Genomic DNA, 18,580 nt, shown 5'->3' with positions numbered 1-18,580 from the left:
ACTTAATCGAGGTAAAACTCTGCTTGTTTTGCTTTATCGACCGACAGATTGGGTTCACTCTTAGGTGATGGGATATCACCTTAGAATCGATGCCGGGCATGTCTGCAGCAGATTAGGCAAAAAGATCTGTATTTTTCTATGAAAGATTAATTAGCCAGTCTTTGGTTATCATATCTAGTCGTGAGCCAATTTTCACCATCCGGTTCGAATTCTCCTTCTTCAGTGGGACATCTAAAAGTCCTCGACTGGTTGGGGGTGCCTGTCAATCATGTCCTCCCTAGCATCTAAGCCTATCGAGAGCTCGGGCCAGATCTCTATTGGTTCTGATTGATTCTCCACTTCTTAGCTTGGCAGTAAAGTGTTCACGAGCCATGGCTTGATTGTCTCGGATCTACCCCACTCCATGCTTGATCGAAAACATCATCATCAGATGGTAGCTTGAGATGTCAGCTTTCAATGTCCATAGACTAGGATGACTGAGGATGACGTTATAATTCGAGAAATTTTTCTGACCCAGACGACCCTCCAATAATCATGTGGATTTCTCCTCGGATGGATCGCTCTTCTTCCATCATTTGCCCTCTGACCTACTGCCGCTTTTGTCGTGATGAGGCTTGCTGCGGCTGAGGCAGAGGGAGAGGCTGTTGAGGTAAAGGGGGTGGCTGTTGAACTCTCGGAGCTCGATGTTGAGGGGCTGCTCTTTGGATAAAATGATTCAGCTGCCCCTGTCTGACAAGCCTTTTGATCTCGTCGCAAAGCTGGTGGCAGTCTTTAGTATCGTGACCATGGTCATGATGGTAAAAGTAGTATTTATTCGAATCTCGATGGCATTTCGATCTTATTCTCATTAGCTGAGGCTCAGATAACTCAGGCCCCACTTGTAACAATATCTCTCTCCGAAGAATATTGAGGGACGTGTAGTTATTGTACTGCTCAGGAGGTGATAGTTGTCGAATCCTTCTCGAAGGACTGTGAGATCGATGATTTCAACCCCATTATTTCATCTTGAAGGCAGGGACTGGGAGCGCTGGTGTCTTTTCTCCTCATCTTAGATGGTGCTTCTTACTGGATCCCGTCGTGGCTGAACTGATAGGAGTATCATTGATAAAGACCTCTTTCTTGCAGGCATACTTCTTCGCACGGACAAGTATATCCAAGAGATCCCAAGGATAAGTCTTAATTAATGATTTTTTCAAGTCGTTCTTCAGCAGATTGCTCATCATTGCAGCCATTGCGATTGACTGGTCCAGATTTTGGACCTCCAAGATCGTCATGTTGAATCTATTCATAAAAGAGTAGATTGACTCACCATCCTTTTGCTTGATGGTATGGAGATAGTCGGACCGCTTTTGCTATCGTTGGCTGCTAATGAAATGACGGATGAAAGATCGGCATAAGTCTTCAAAGGAATGGATGGACGCCTACCTCAAACTTGAGTACCACTGTCGAGTGGCCCCTTTAAGAGTTGGAAGGAATGCTCGATAGAGGATTACATCCGATCCTCTCTGGAGGAGCATGGTTGTTTTGAAGGTTTCTACATGATCGATGGAGTTGGTAGTCCCGTCGTAGACCTCCAGCTGAGATAATTTGAAGTGTACAAGGAGTAGTTCCTGCATAATCATTGAGACGAAGGGTGGCTGGTTGTTATACCCTTCGTAGGGTAACATCGAGGAGCCATTATTATTAAGGATCTTTTTTATTTTTTGGTCCAACTACTGGTCGAGCTCCTGGAGCCACCTTTCAAAATCAACTTCACAAGTAGTACCAGCCTCAAAGTGCAGAGGAGATCGACATCTGAAAGTTGAGTCATGGCCCGATTGTGGGCTTAGAGATCGCCGTCTGACCAGCTGATGGGCCCTAAGACAACTTTGATGAGTCAACCTTTTCTCCAAACTTTGAGGAGGTGTCTGTGGCTCTGGTTGAGGCGATGGCTATGAAGCCGCAATCAAAACAGAATTCTATGGGGGCACCGTTGTGAAAGGTACAGGTGGCACCACAGAGAAAAATATATGACGCACCGCTGTAGGAGGTGCAGGGACAGCCTGAGGAGGCTGTGGCGTCACCTGAAAGGACGTGAGAAAGGTCTGGTTTGCTGGAATTGCGATTGTCAGATGTTGAACTTGCTTGAAGAGCTGACTGAATTGGTCAACCATGACTGGCACCGGCTGGGCTGATTAAATCGATTGAGGGACAACCGATTGAACTGGCATAGGGATTTCTGATGCTAATGGTTAAACTTGATTGTCAACTTGGTTGGCCATCTGTCGGAAAGCAGCGGCGTTGGAAAGTCAGGAAAATGTCAATCTTGGAGCCATGAATGCGAATGTAGGCCCTTCCTCTATCTATTGCTGCTAAAATCGGTCGAGGTCGGATGATGGACACCTGATCCTCGAGTAGGGATGCTGGTACTAGAGTGACCTACAAAATAAGTCCCAAATCGGAGGTTGTGGCTCTGGTGAGTATTCTCGATGCTCCAGTCAGAAAAGCAGAGAACAAAAGAGCAGCAATGGATTCTCTGGGAGGGATTTGATTGGACTTACCTGGATCTTCGAAGCTCTAGTTATTTATATAAAAAGATGCTGGACAGCTGGGTTGTTAGCTGTGAGATCACACGATCTCGAGATTGTCGGGCCGTTGGTCATGCCAAACTAGACGAGATAATTCAGCCCTTAAGTCGGCTGAGCAACTCTTACACAGGTAAGACCTCGGGGACATCTTAGCTCAATATGGAGATCCTCAGCTCATACGACAATCAACGGTCGTGATGATGACCCGAATACTTGAAATATCTTGTGATATAGCGCTGATCCGAAGTGCTCATGATAACCACCGTAACATATATATATATATATATATATATATATATATATATATATATATATATATATATATATATATATATATGAATGTATGTATGAATATGTATATGTATGTATGTATGCATGCATATTTGTATGGTTGCTTTGTATATAGTAGACTTTTTAAAAAAAAAAAAAAAAGAAAAATCTGACCTTGAAATGTGAAGTTTAAAACTTATGAAAATTTAAAGAATGAAGTACATAACTTGGAGAAGGGGTTTCTTAATGTTTTAAGGCTGGGACTGTATATCTGCTTTGATTTAGCCTGTTTGTATCCCAAGATAGTTTAGTTTTTAAGCCTTTTCAGCCTCCTCTAGGTGAAGAAGACCTCATTTCTCAAGCTCCTTAGCAGGCTTAATTTTTTAATATCGCTGCAATAGTTTCACAACACCGGAGGCTCAAGTAGTCAAAAGGTGCGCCATCAAAGCAATAACACAAGGACCAGGGCCAAAATAGCAGTCCAATGAAGAACTCTTAGAATTATTTAAACTCTTATGGGTAGATTACAGTAATCACCTTCCACATCAAAAGAGGGGATTCACATTTCCCGGCCATGAATCTCTCCTTCATCTTGAATACTAAAAGAACGGCGAACAATCTACTATGATCCGTCCATAAATAAGACATCCGTATAATAAACTGAAACTATTTGGTGCACCACAAGGTATCCCATTGGAAAAAAGGGAAAAAGGACTAAGGGCACTTAGGGCCACCTTCCTTGGTCTTCCAGTTGTTGTAACAGGGGCACACCTGCTTGTTGCCATAGGTTCCAGGTGGCACACACAGGCACTGGGCGCAACATTTAAGGCAGAAGAACATGCATGGCTTCTTATGGGACGTAGCCGAGCACCGGTATTGGCATCTCGGTTGGCAATCTGCAGGCATAATCAATAAATTCTGTCAGAGAAAATAAATATGTAGGCCACGCAAATTTTCATGGATGTGTTAAATGTTGATGATTTGAGCTTAATGAAGCCATGATGTAGTGTTACCTGAAGGCTTCAGCCGTCCATGGACGCTCTGGATAAATATGAGCAAGAGTTAAAATGAAAGTTAGAACATTGTTATTATGGCCACTAAAGTAGAATTGAACCTCTGAGAGAGATGGAACTCTTTTACTCACCCCAACCAAAGACAGTGCCAGAAGAAGCAATACCAGAAGTGAGCAGGAGACACGAGAACAAGCTGTTGCCATTGCAAACTAGAATCTCTCTCTCTATGTTTCTTTACCTCTCGATGAGAAGCAATGGAGAGAGCATTGATTGGAATGAGATGGGGTGATGGATGGGGCTTCCAATTTATAGATCAGGAACGAGAACTGCCCTCATCGGTACCGCAGGACACTGCATGTGACGGAACAGTCGTTAAAAGAAACCTGAAAGAGCTAGCTAGAGCAGGCACTTTCGTGATGAATAATTAATGGACCAGGGAAAAGCCTTTGTTTCTTTTTGGACAAGTGCACGCTGGGCCCCCCAAGTCACATGTTCACCGCTCCAAACGATACATCAACCGTCCTATATTAGAAAATCAAGAAAAATTGAGAGGATTTTGCCATAAAGTATAAAGATCTCAATTCTCAAATCATGAAAACTAGAATAAAAAGAGAACGCAAATGTGTATGTGTGTATATAATAAATAGCAACACCACCTAAGTACTTTTAAATTGTAATCATCATGTAACTATGCTAATATTAATTAATCGGCAAATAAATCATAAAATTTATGAAGAGTAAAAGAGCTTTAGTTAATTAATCCAACTTCTAGAGAATCATTGGACAATTGAATAGTTTTGAATGAGTATGGAGTAAGCTCTCGGCTCTATAAAGTAGAAACTTTCAATTTCTAGTATCAAGCTGTTCTGGTCCTAATAAGGCACAATAGCAAATCTGGAATAGGTGCGGGTAACAGTAAAATTTATCCAAATATGATTTAGATATTTATAACTCTTTATAATTTTTTTTTCACTTTTTGTCCTAGTTTTTCAAATCATGAGAAAGATTGCATATGTGTATATATATGCCATGATATCTAACTGTTCATTTTTTTAATTGCTTGCCTTTTTTAGTTTAAACGATATTTGACTTGTTAAAGAATAATATTTTTGTTTGTTAGATTTTGATTTGTTAAAAAATGGATTTGTTATATTCTATCTTCGATCCTTATTTTGTTTAAAGCTATGTGAAGTATTAAGATTTGTTTTTTAATTTCTTTTCATTTATTTGATTTCTATACAAAAAAATTGATTTCAAGCTTTATTTGATATAATCTGTCCAACCTATCTTATCTAACTCTATCCACATGCCGATAAAAATATAAGGTGGATACTAATAATGACCTTGCCGATTGATGGCTAACTTGTTGCCATCTATAGTTAGAAAAATATTGCAAAAAGAATTCCATCTGCTATCATGCACCAATCACTTTACTAAATAGCAAAAATCAAAATGTCAATTCATAGGGAGCAGAGAATACAACATAGGGAATGATTGACCTTGAGTTACACTATTTCAATTATTAAAGCAATTTTGATGTTTCCACTAGCAATCAGAGAAGCTAAGTCCCATTCGTTACTAGTAAGTTAAGAATTTTATATTAATTCCGAGTAAATAGTATTATCATGTGCTCTAATTAATCCTCCTCTTTATGTCTCTTCCCCTCGTTTGATGGAGAGAGAACTCAGTACTTAGATCAATGTACCTTCGGACTAGAAGTAGTCGTGTAGACAATACCGCTCATAGTCGTCCAGCTTCGCACCTTGCTTTCGATTCTGTGGGCCCGAAAAAATCTTTTTTTTCTTCTCTTTGCGTTCACTTTATACTGTGGTGCTTGAGAAATGAATACTTGTCGGGAGCTAAAATTGCGGGAGGTTGGCGGGGCGCCCGAGAGAGTCGCCTGACAAACCGGTGGGAAATTTGGACGGTAGGCAGTTCTCGATCTCTACGTGGGGTACCATGTGGAAGCCGCTCCCATCCCCGTCTTTTTCTCCACATGGCCTCTCATCGTTATCTCACCGAACCTAACATGGTCTGCCGGAACCCGAGAGCAGGCTTATCTGTCAAGTTGATATATATCATCAATGAGCCTCGTTATTATCCTGCTTACACAACGATACTTGCTGGCAAAATGCTTCACATGCATTCGCCAATGACCAGTGTTATTCTCAATCTTGCATGCCATCAAGAGATTGGTGAGATTTTTGTAGGGCCCGCGTGATTCACGAGACTTGGACCATTCATGAGGCGTTATGTCAAACACCATGTTAGATGGATATCCTGTTTGAAAACTGGTTTCGGCCAGCATAAGTTTTCCTTCGTATAAATGTTGTGTTTCCTGTTTTCTGCTGGTGGAGTGGTCGGCAAGCCCGCTTCAGAGATGCGTGACAAAAATATACATCGATGAATACTTAAAATTTAAACCATTTGGGAGGGTATACGATTAAAGTTTTGCTTTCGGTTACGGGTTACTGGCATGTTACAAGTGAGAGAGAGGCGAGCGAGCCTCGGATGCATCAATCATTTGGACATTGATGTTGGAACTCGTACATGCCGTTGGACCTGCAGTCAAGATGAGTTTTACCTTCAAAATACGCCATACTTATATTAAATCATCGGACAGTTAAACATCGACAGATAATTTGGTAGTTGGTGTTTTTTTAGGAGCGCACATGCGAATTGGAAATCTCTTAAGCCCAATTTGACTCTGGATAGCTAGGCCAGTCTTTACTTCCACATGCACCAGATATTATGCGCTTTGATTTTGATCATTACGGCCTTCAATGAGTCCTGTGACTATAATGGACCATCTGTAGCTACATTGGGCCACATTGACGGCAATCATAGATCTTGATTATTTTGAGCCTCATAATTTTATCCTATAAAAGACACCTCATGAGGAAGAGAATGTCTCATTCTATATATATAAACCAGAATTCTCCATAACTGATGTGGGATTAAAGATCTTCTCTCGCAACAGTAACCCTCCCAATCAAAAAAGACTTTATATGCTAGGGGTGGGCTCTCCTTCTAACATCATTATTGCGGTCAATGATTTATGGTACGATATGTTAGGTATTGTCTATTCTAGTCTATGGGTCTCATAATTTTATTTTTTAAAAAATATCTCACTTGAAAAGGATGATCTTTTTCTATATAAAATAGAATTTTTCTTGACTTACAATCAATATGGGACTAATAATATTTTTTTTATACCATAATATCAATGATTTTTTTTTTATATTTATAAATATTAAAATTTTTAAATCACAGAAAAAGCAAAAATTTTTGGTTAAAATTTGTTGCCAAGGCATGGACCGTTTTCCATTCCATTAACTCGTTGTAGCAAAGATTTTAGTCCTGTGAGATTGATTCTTACATCCACGGCAGCTGATGTCTCCTACTCACACATAAGAATCAAAACATCCACATCATCACAGCTTGCTTGAGTGGGACTCAGAGTCCCCAAGTATTAGGACTCTTGGTCGAAGAGTCCCAGTCCAGTGGGACTCTTCACCAGCCATCAGATTAGATAGGAACCTCTAATATGTGTGACCCCGTAGGTTCGAACCTAAGCCGGTAGCACAGGAACCAATTCCTGTACTAATCGAAGTGACCATCTAGCAATGGTACCCGACGTCCGAATAGGTCGAATAGTCGCAATCGCAACATTCAGAACCTACGCGAATATAGTTACTGTATAATTCATCCCTTTTGACCCCTGTGTATAGGATGACTCAGGGTTAAACTGTCAACCCTAATCAGATCATCCGAATCGTGCTAAACTCAAACAGTCCTGTGACTCCTCACTAGGACTATCTTGGCCAAGGTTTTGCTAAATTGAAACACGACTGTACATAACTCCTGAACTGGAGTGGTCAATCCCATCTTGACACATGCACCGACAAGTCAAGTACTTGACTATACCCAGCAGCCTTCCGTCATTGAATTAGAATTTAGGTAGTCCAGTGCCTAAGTGCAGTGAGTTGCTTGCAAGTCACTGTGGCAGTTTGAGGTCGGAGGGACAGTTATACCCATATCCCATCGGAGAAAATCTTGACAGCAGAAAAAAAAACTGGAGTCGGTCACATTCAGTCCAGATGTATCCTTACATCTCACCTGTATGTCATACCAGTGTCTCCACACTCCTTGGTTAAGAGGACAACCAACCCATATGGCAGACAATGACCTATGCTTGATAAACATTATTGTCCTTGATAACAACGTATCATTTGGTCGCGAACAAGTTTAAGGACTAAATGACAAATCTTTCTTTGTCGAGTCTAAATAGTCTTAAGAACTTCATCACAATACAAGAGTTCATTAGAAGATGAAACAATTTATGATGAAAAATACCAAAATAATTTTTATTAATTTATAATTCATATACTAATACAAGAAAGAGTATAACCATCAACAGGCTGACGATTGACTTTGGGACACTATTTCCAACAGCATATCGATGCATGGGCAACTCTTTGCCCAGATGCTTCACTAAGTATGTTGCAGCTACTTGATCTCTAAGTCATGTGGGCTCACCTAACAGTTATTGCCCACATTTCTTAGTTAAGTCCGACCCACCATTCACAAGCAGGTGCAAAACCGTCATTGGGTCCCTCACCTAACAGTTATTGGGCCCAACCCTATCCTTACCCTGGAGCATCTCTTTGCTAATAGAGTGGTTGCGTGTTTTCGATGCAATTGAACTACTGTGACTAGCCGAGAACAATCAACGTCGGTAACACATCCGCACATCTACAACGGTGGAAGACCTATGGACTTAATATTTATGGAGAGATTTAGATTTAGATCTCATCTAATCAGTCATCATATGACTGATCTAACTAGCATAGACTAAACCAAAATGCTAAGCAACCTAATTCAAGACCCAATCTTCCAAATTGGCCAGATAAGTGAAGAACGATGGGGGTCCCCCCCGTTGCCTTCCTTAGACACCAATGAATTGGCCAAATCGGCTAACAGAACCAATTAAATAATCATATCTTATTAATTTATCTTAGACACTAATAGATTGATTGATCAGAATTGGTTAGCTCAAATAAATCGGGCTCAAACCAACAAGCCAAATTAGATCCTTATGTTAATCAATTCTACATATAGGACTCAATCGATTTGATCAACAATAATTGTATGATCATTAACTTAATTGATCTAACTCAATTCAATACTTGACTCAGTTTGATCAATTACTTAATCGAATTAGATTCATATGACTCAAATCAAAAATCTTAGATATAATCCTATTACATAACTTAATTTTTGATTTTTTCATGGCCAAAATACTCATGCACAAACACAAATTTTAGATTCTAAAATCATATTTCAGATCTAAATTCTTTGCATGAAAGTAAGTTTTAAAATATGAAAATAATTTTTAGATTTTAACATACAAACATATATTATATATATGCATGTATAATTAGATCTAAACAAAATTTCAGATCTAAGCATGATATCATATATTTCATATACTAATCATGAATAAGATTAAAAATAAATTTATGATCTAAATATGTAATCATATATCACATATATGAATTAAAATTTTGATCATAAAAAAAATTTCAGATTTCATGCATGCATCTATATTTCACATGAATATTAACTAGAACTCTTTCTAGATCAAAATTTAGATCTATGCATGCAACAACATATCGACTATATATTCTAAAATTAAATCTAAAATTAAATTTTAGATTTGAAGATCCATCCATACATCTTATGTATCAAGAAAAAATTAATTTTAAAATCTTTTCAAAAATATGTACATCAAAATTCAACATATAAAAATCTGTGGCTCTGATACCACTGTTAAAATTTGGAGTTTAAAGCATGCATATATATTTCAAAATTTTAATTTTCTAAACACCATAATGGAGAATAAGATTAAAATAATTTTATCTAAATTTTGCATGCATAAAAATATAAAACTACATGGATCTATTTCATATGCTGAAATTGATATATGCTGAAATTTAAATTGTGATCAAATTACATACTTTTTTCACAATCTCTTTCTTCAAATCTGGATTTGGAAGAAACGAGGCTCTCTGTTAGCCACACAAGTATCCGATGTCTACAAGTATCCACTCAGGATCAGCCTGAAACAGCCCTTTAAGATTTGAATTTTGATTCTCCAAAATTCAGCCTGCTGAATCTGAACGAAGCCTGGATCACGATCAACATTTGATCTTTCTCCTTGATCTTCTTCTTTTTCTCTTCTCTGATCTTTTTTCCTTGCTTATGTGCTGCTACCAGCACTAAAAATTAGCAATCAATGGATGCCCAACAGCTTTTGGGCGTGAGATAACTTGAGATGCGCGTCCCAAGTGGTATGGCATGGGGATGCCTAAGGAGAAGAGAAAGAGGGAGGAAGAGAGGGTGTGGGAGGTTCTCTTGGGGTAGAGAGGGGCTGGCTTAGATGATCTTAGGACCTTAGGGGAGGTCTCCTTTTATAGGCACTGTTGGTGTAGAATTCTGCCGAAGTCGGAGTTGCTGGAGTCGAGATGACCACGGCCGTCACCGGGACCTGCAAGAGAAGTCTAAATCAGAGTTGGGGGTACTCCGGCAAGACCCTTCAATGCTCAAGTCAGTACTCTGCTTCAACAGAAATGGAATGCTCAAGTAAAAATTTTAGCAGAGTTTTGAGATAAAATTTAGAGCTTAGAGAAGAACGTATCTAGGGGTCCCTTTTTATAGATGGAGAGCATAACTGATTGACAACGACGTCTGTAACCGCTTGGTAGTGGGCCATTCAGAGCCGCACAAAGTTTGTTATGGAGAGTAGTGGCGTCAGGAGTCGTTCAGGGCCACGTGGAGTTTGTTACGGAGAGTAGTGGCGTCAGGGGTCGTTCAGGGCCACATGGAGTTTGTTACGGAGAGTGGAGCGGCGTCCGTTGTTGCGACTTGCCAGAGAGTGGTAGAGCCCAGAGAGTGGAGTGGTGTCCATTGTCGTGACTTGCCAGAGAGTGGTGGAGCCACGAGGAATCCATTACAGAGAGTGGAGTAGGGTAGTGGCCATTGTCGTTACTGGCCAGAGAGTTCGGATCTGTCGGTTGGAGCTCGATTGGGATGTCTGATGGAGTGGAGTGGCTCTTTATCCCATCGATCTAGGACAAGCTCGGATGTTTCTGAGGTTGCTGACGAGTCTACTGTTGTCGGATGCCTCGGATGCTGATGCTACAGGCAGGAGTCATCTGCTGTAGAAGCTCGGATGGAGATTTCTGTTGGTGAAGTCTGGTAGGAGTCTGATTGTTAGAGAAGTCCATCTGAGATTTGCCTGATGTGGAAGCTCATCTGAAGATTATCTGTCAGAGAAGTCCAGTTTCATGAAGAATCTGGCGGAGGGTCGGCCGGCAGTGGACTTCGGATGGTGTTGGGGAGATTCGTCCGCCGGAGGAGTCTAAGAATCCTATGGAAGTCTGGATGGCATTGTGGAAGTCCGACTGACGCTATTGAAGGCTGATGGCTGGGGAGGTTCGGCAGACACCAGAGGTGATCGGCCGTTGTAAAAATCCAGCTGCTGGAGTCCGTCCGTTGTAGAAGCTCGTCCGATATCCATCCACTATGGAAGTTTGGACGGAGTCTGGTTCTTGTAGAAGGCTGAAAGGAGACCGCTTATTATAGAAGCTTGATCGAAGATCGATTATCGTGGGAGCTCAGAGTAGTGACCTGGCCGGTGGATCCTATCCCATCGTAGAAACTCGTTTGGGATCCATCCACTGTAGGAGCTTGGCTGAAGTCTGCCTGTAATAGAAGTTCGGAAGAAATGTGTTTACAGTAGAGGCTCGAATGGAATTTGCTTACAGTAGATATCCGGGGTAGACCGCCCGCTGTAGGAGTTTGGAGTAGACCGCTCGTAGTAAAAGTTCGGCTCTCACAGGAGCTCGGTTGGAACCCTGAAGGCGGTCGACCATCGTAGAAACTTGGATGGAGTCTGATTACTATAGAAATCTTATTGTCGGAGAAGCTCGGATATTGACAAAGTCCGAAAGAAGTTCAGAGAATAGTTGATCACTGTAGAAAGTCGGCTGGTAGTGAGGCCTAGAGAGCCTTTGGAGCGGCCCGGTAGATAAATAGAGAAGCTCATTGTTGGAGAAGTCCGGAAGCTCGGACGGTCGAGGGGGTTCAGAGAGACGCCACACAAGGTCAGAAGCCAGAAAAGTCCTGGAAGGGTCGGTTTTTTACAAACTTCGATCGGAGGGTATTTTATACCCAACACCAGTCCCCTTACTTCTGAGTTCGGGTTCCGAATGAAGGAAGTAAAGAGAAATTCTCTCGGTCGAAGTTGTCCCCCTCAATTTTTGCACTCGATGGTTGCCAGATATTTTGGCGCTTGGCGTGCTGGTGCCGGAGTCTTTTCAAATCAAAGCAATCCGAAAAGATTTTTTCGAAATTTTTGCTGGGGCATGGCTCTAAGTACGATGCAATAATGATTTTATCAGCTGTCAGCCATTTTCGACAGCCTGTCATAGTGAGTGGGACATGCGGCAAGTGTAGGTCAGCCAGAGGAGATCTGCGATCATAACTGCTTCGGGCCCTATTGCCTATTTAAACACGTCCTCCTCCTTCAGGGGTTTCACTTTGCCTGAGAGAGTCCCTCGGTCCCTTCCTCTTCCCCGAAAGCTCCAGCCTCCTTTAGCATCCTTCTCGGCCTTAGGCATCCTCCGGGTCGACTTCCATCATCCTTGCCATCTTCCTGCACTCCTCGGGCCAACCTAGGTTAGTCCCGAAACTTCTTGCCGTTTCTCTGTTCTTTCTTCTTCGTATTCCGTTCGTTTAGCTTCCTCAAGAGCTTGTTTGCTATTTTTCTCGATTTTTTTTTCGAGATTTTTGTGGCTTCTATTTGATCCAAAATGTCTTTCGATATCTCCTCTTCTAGCGGTTCTAGGAGTTCGTCAGCCCCAGTTTCCCAGAGTCCTTGTACCGTAAACGGACCCGTAGTCGGGACCGAACCTCGTCTGGTCTTTGCGTCGGACACCATCCCTAGCTCTTTGACTCCGGATGAACTCTCACTGATAAGGATTCAGTATGGAGTTCCTCCAGAGTACGAGCTGGAGCTTCCTGGGCCAACTGATCGGGCTAGCGCCCCTCCTCCCGGCCGCTTCTGTCTGTACCAGGAGGCCTTCCGTGCCGGACATCAACTTCCACTTCCATCTTTTGTCGTCATCCTCTTCCATTTTCTGAATATTTCTCGTCTCAGTAGCGCCAAACTCCTTTAGATTTTTTATAAGATTTCTTTCTCTTTATAGTTTAGCTGAAGTTCGGCCGACTCTTTCTTTATTTAAGAATTTCTACACCTTCAAGCATCATCCCTCGACAAAGGACTGGTGGTGCTTCTCCCCTTAGTTCGGTAGAAAGGGGTTGCTGAAAGGCACCCCCTCTTCTATCCACAACTGGAAGGAGAGGTTTTTCTATGTCCGATGCCCGACCTTGGAGCTAGGATTACCCTCTTGGGGCTCTCTGAGGGATTCTGTCTGTCGGGCTTCTAGCCTGGAAAGGGACGACCTCGAAGCCTCCAAAAAGCTCGAGGCCTATCAAGCCCCTCTCCTCTCCGAACTTCTGAAGGAACAACTTTTGTTCAACGTCGGCCTGAGTCCTCTTAACCCTGTCGGTACCATTTTTTTTTTTTGCCTCCCTTTTCTCTTATTCCATCTCTGAGCCATGTTGATCTTCTTTTATTGCAGACATGGACGCAAGCGTGGCTCGGAGGTTAGCCCAGGGTCTCAAGACCCACAAGAGAAAAGATGCCTCGACTTCGGGGTCAGTGAAGAAAGCCAGGACAGAAGGGACAAGCACGACCGTGCCTGCTCAGGTGGCCGTTGCCATCGACGTCCCTTCCAATGTCGAACCCGAAGTCCCCTGAGCCCTTTCAAGGAGCCCCCCGACCGAGGATCCCGCTCCAGAGACTCGCCCCAAGGGGGCACCTGGGGTCGAAGGGAGGAGGAGAAAGAAGACCCTAGCTCGGAAGAGCCGCAGTCGCAAGGCTGCTGTCGAGGGGGCCGACGGCTCCAAGGAAGATCTGGTAGAAAATCTCTTCAACAACAGGAATTTAATAAAGAGGCTGGTCGAAGGGTGCATTCTGCCCGAGGTCGTTCAAAGGATCGTCCTTGCTGATCTCGAGCTGTGGGTCTGGAACTCTCTGAGATCTTTCCTCGAAGTAAGTTAATTCATTTTTTCTTCTCCTTCTTGCTTCTTTACTTAATTTATTCCTTAGCCTTTATATTGACCCCCCAGCCTCTCTTATAGATTGGACACCAGCTTATCACCAACATTGAGGCGGTGAAGATCGCCAAGAGGGAGGCAGCTCGGGTGGAGGAAGGTCACCTGGCTGGGGCTGCCTGCCTCGAGGAAAAGATCGCTGAGGTCCTAGGTCTCCAGGAGGTGCTAGAAAAGGAGGGATAAATCTCATCCGATCTGAGGACCACCTTGGAGGAGGAGAGAAAGAAGACTGAGGCCGAGGTCTCCGAGCTGAAGGCACAGGTTTCCAAGCTGAAAGCGCAGATCCTGTCCCTGATCTCGGAGGCAGGGGCCGGAGCAGTGGAGGAGTTCAAGGCCTCCTCTGAGATGGAGGATCTACAGGTCCAGTTCGGCCAGGATGCCTTCATCAAGGGTTTCGAACTCTGCCAAAAGAAGGTAGCTGGAAGGTTTTCCGAACTGGATCTCGGCTTCCTGGATGAGGCGTCCGACGATGAAGCGGACCATCCAAAACCACTGCCGGTCCTCCTCTAGCTGGGACCTCATTGACCACTGCGGCCGCTGCTGCCGACCTTCTAGGGACGTTGGGCCCCTCCACTTCTGTCCCAGAGGTCTGGAACCTCTAGCTTTGTATTTTTCCTTTGTGGTGACTTTTCTTCGTTCTCTTATACTTGAAAATTATTTAATCAATGAAATCAGATTCTTCTTTACAAAGGGCCCTCCCTCTTTTTTTGTATTCTTTTCCTTCTCTTTTGTCTTCTTGTACTAATTTGAGTCATGGCACTTTTGTCTCACAACGACAGTGCCCTATCGAAGCTCTTCTCCTGCCACAGGGGATTCCTCTGCAGTCGATGATCCGAGACCTCAGAAGAAAAGTTCATCAGTTGATGAAGAAATCCAAGAAGCTGGAAAATGAATTTCATCGGCTGAGGAAGAGCCATTCGGAAGTCACTGCAGAGACTATTCACTTTTAGGACCTCCACAGAAAGGGTCTCATGGAATACACCTGGAGGAAGGCCGACTTCATGACGGAGCTTGAGAAACTTCGAAAACATGCTAGCGATCGATCTTGGACTCAAGCTTCCAAGAATAGCTCCCTTGAAGTCGAGCTGGCGGCTGCACGGGAGAAGATCGACCAGTTGGAAGGGAGCTCATCCTGGCTCACAACCCAAGCTGATCGCGATCGAGACTGGTCGAAGAAGTTCTCCAACCTTCAAAAGTAGCTGCAAGATGCTGAGGAGAACTACAACGCCTACCAAGTCGGCTGGAGTGGACAAGTAGAGGACTACCGAAGGAAGCTCCAGACGGCGACCGACGAAGTTGCCCGCCTTCGGAGGCAGTTGTCTGAGAGAGTCCAGCTTGCCTCTGCACAAGGCTCCGATGAGCTCCGCTCCTTGAGGGGGACCGTGGCAGAACTGTCTGTGGCCCTTGGGTGGGAGGAGACCGAACTGCAGCGGCTGAAGATTCAGCTGGTCCATGAGCAGCAGATGATCAAAGATGTCGAGGCGGAGTCCAAGGTCCTGAGGAAGAGGCTTCGAGAGTCGGAGGGTGAGAGCCGGCGGTTCCACCAGATGTACCAGGATATGCTGCTGAGAAAGATAGAACTAGAAGAAGAAGTCGAAAACTTAAGGCAATCCCTAATAAGGACCGAAATCGAGAGCTCGAGGTCGAAAGAAGCTGGGCTTCCTTAGAGCTCCTTTCTCTTTTTTTTTTTCATCCTTCCATGTATTCTTTTTCTTTTCTTGTCGTCTCTCTTTTTGGCCTTCAAGGCTTTGTAATATATACTTCACTAATGAAATGGAAAGAAATTTTTTTATTATCTTGTCCATTTTGGTATTGAGTTGTTGTTTACCGAACTTCTTTTGTCTTTTGTCTTGTCCGATACCGTCTTGTTTGAAGGTTCCCGATCGCCGCCGTGTTGATTTACCTTTTTGGTTCATGATCGTAGGTCTTTTCGAGGTCATTTGAGTTTGACGCTTCCTCCCGGTGCTCGAGCTTGGAGACCCAAACTTCTCGTTGCTTTGAAGAAATTAATTTCTCCTCGACCTGTGTTAAGTTTCCTTTTAGTGACTGAGGATTTCTTGATAGGAGTATCCTTCCTCATTGAGTCGAGGTCCCTTGTGTTTTTGATGTAGTTTGTTTTTCACTTATCGCTGGTGTAGTTCGTCGCTTTTTCTTTTCATCTTTTCTTCTCTTTTTTTTTTGTATTCGAGTGAGGGTTTTCCCTTTGCTCTTAATGGGGTCGTGAGAGCGTAGAGGAGCCATTGAGGAGGCTTTCCTCCTCATCCGATCTTGATCGACTGGGTCTTTGTTTGCGTCAGGATAAGGTTCTCCTCTTATTCTCGATAGCCAATTTCAGCTCGTGTTAGGACGAGGTTCTCCTTCTGTTCCTAATAGGGCTGTGGGGGCACGTAAGGGCCACTGCAAGGGCCTCTCCCCCCATCCGATCTTTAAGTAATCGGACCTTCACTTTGCTCATGTTAGGACGAGGTTCTCCCCCTATTTCTAACAAGGCTGTGGGGGCACATAAGGGCCGTTGTGAGAGCATCTCTCCCCATCCGATCTTTAAGTAACCAAGCCTTTGGCTTTACTCATGTTAGGATGAGGTTCTCCTCCTGTTCCTAACAAGGCTACGGGGGCACATAAGGGCCGTTGCGAGGGCCTCTCCTCCCATCCGATCTTTAAGTAATCGGACCTTCGGCTTTGCTCATGTTAGGACGAGGTTCTCCTCCTATTCCTAATAAGGCTGTGGGGGCACATAAGGGCCATTGTGAGGGCCTCTCCCCCCATCCGATCTTTAAGTAAACGACCTTCGACTTTGCTCATGTTAGAACGAGGTTCTCCTCCTATTCCTAACAAGACTGTGGGGGCACATAAGGACCGTTGCGAGGGCCTCTCCTCCATCCAATCTTTAAGTAATCGGACCTTCGACTTTGCTCATGTTAGGATGAGGTTCTCCTCCTATTCCTAACAAGGCTGTGGGGGCACATAAGGGCCGTTGCGAGGGTCTCTCCCCCCATCCAGTCTTTAAGTAACCGGGCTTTCGACTTTGCTCATGTTAGGATGAGATTCTCCTCCTGTTCCTAACACGTTTAATTTTGACTGAATGAGGGAGTTACTTCCTGTCGTTATAAGCTCATGCTAAAAGGATAAACATGCAAATGTAAAACTTTTATTTAAGGCAAAGCTATTAGTAATACATTCGCAGATTTTTCGAATCCTATAGTCGCGGAAAGTCTGCTCCCCATTGGGGTCCTCCTGAGATGGAGTTGATAATCTCAATCGGAGGCTGATCTTCAGGCTGCTCCTCCCTCCTTGGCAGCTCCGATTGCGGCAGGGCCCTAGGCCGGTCTTCCCTACCTTCAGGTTGGCGTCGAATGAATCTGTCGAGCCGACCTCGTCTGATGAGCTCCTCGATCTCATCTCGGAGCTGGATATGCTCCTCCGTATTGTGGTTGTGGTCACGATGATAGAGACAGAACTTGTTAGGATTGTGCTTCTTGGGGTGTGTGCGCATCTTTCCGGCCTTGGCAGCTACTCCCTGACCTCCATCAGCACTTGAGTTTTCGATGTGTTGAGGGGGGCGTAGCTATGGAATCTTTTCGGGGGAGAGTTCCGCCGAACTCTGTGGTTCGAGCTCCTCTACCTACAAGCCTGGGAAGGAGTTTGGACATGCTTGTATCCGGAGGGAGTTCGAGAATGTGGCCGAGCTTCACTTGACCCTTTTTCAACTGCGGGCTTGCTGGAGTCCCCAGCCTGCCGCTGCTTAGCGGCCTCCTCATCCTTCATCTTGAAGGCTTCTTCTGCTTGGGCATATCCTTCGGCCCGAACCAGCAAATCAGCAAAGTCTCTGGGATATTTCTTTTTCAGGAAAAACAGAAGATTGTTCTTTTGAAGACCGCTTTTCAGGGCGGCCATCGCGATCGATTGGTCCAAGTTTCGGACCTCCAGTGCGGCGATGTTAAAGCGGTTGACGTAGGCTCGGATGGATTCTCCCTCCTTCTGCTTGATGTTGATAAGGGACTCCGAACCTCTCCAGGGATGCCGGCTGCTAACAAAATGAGCCGCAAACTGGTGGCTCATTTGATCAAAGGAGAAGATAGTACCCGACTTCAATGCTGAATACCAGTTCCTTGCTGCTCCCTTCAAGGTGGATGGGAAAGCTCGGTACAAGATGGCGTCTGGCGCGCCATGGAGTAGCATCATTGTCCGGAAGGCCTCCAGATGGTCAACCGGATCTGAGGTCCCGTCATAGCTTTTGAATTGGGGGAACTTGAAGTTTGACAGGATCGATTCCTGCATGATCATTTGAGAGAAAGGAGGGTCAGTACAGATGTCCTCACCATAAGCAGGGGGAGCGTGGTGGAGCTCTTCGATCCATCGGTTCATCTCCTGGAGCCTTCGATCCAGGAGGTCCTCTCGACTGCGAGTCTCGAGGGTCTTCTGGTAGAGTGGAGGTAGGGATCCTCCGGGAGTGGAATCGTGATCAGACTGAGGGCTCTCCACGCTCGA

General features: G+C 44.1%; 1 protein-coding gene across 1 annotated transcript; it reads right to left on the bottom strand.

Moving 5' to 3' along the window:
- Positions 1-3,311: 3,311 nt before the first annotated feature.
- LOC105034823 (protein RSI-1) lies at positions 3,312-4,191 on the bottom strand. The gene is made up of 3 exons (XM_010910119.4): positions 3,982-4,191; positions 3,851-3,878; positions 3,312-3,733 (listed from the first exon to the last, which is right to left on the bottom strand). The coding sequence occupies exons 1-3, from the start codon at positions 4,051-4,053 to the stop codon at positions 3,552-3,554; spliced, it is 282 nt and encodes a 93-aa protein (XP_010908421.1). The 5' UTR covers positions 4,054-4,191; the 3' UTR covers positions 3,312-3,551.
- Positions 4,192-18,580: the final 14,389 nt, after the last annotated feature.

This window comes from Elaeis guineensis, chromosome 3, assembly GCF_000442705.2.
Source record: "Elaeis guineensis isolate ETL-2024a chromosome 3, EG11, whole genome shotgun sequence".
Classification (NCBI taxonomy): Eukaryota; Viridiplantae; Streptophyta; class Magnoliopsida; order Arecales; family Arecaceae; genus Elaeis; species Elaeis guineensis.
Note: the sequence above shows the minus strand (reverse complement) of the source record. Positions and strands in the feature narration are given on the sequence as shown.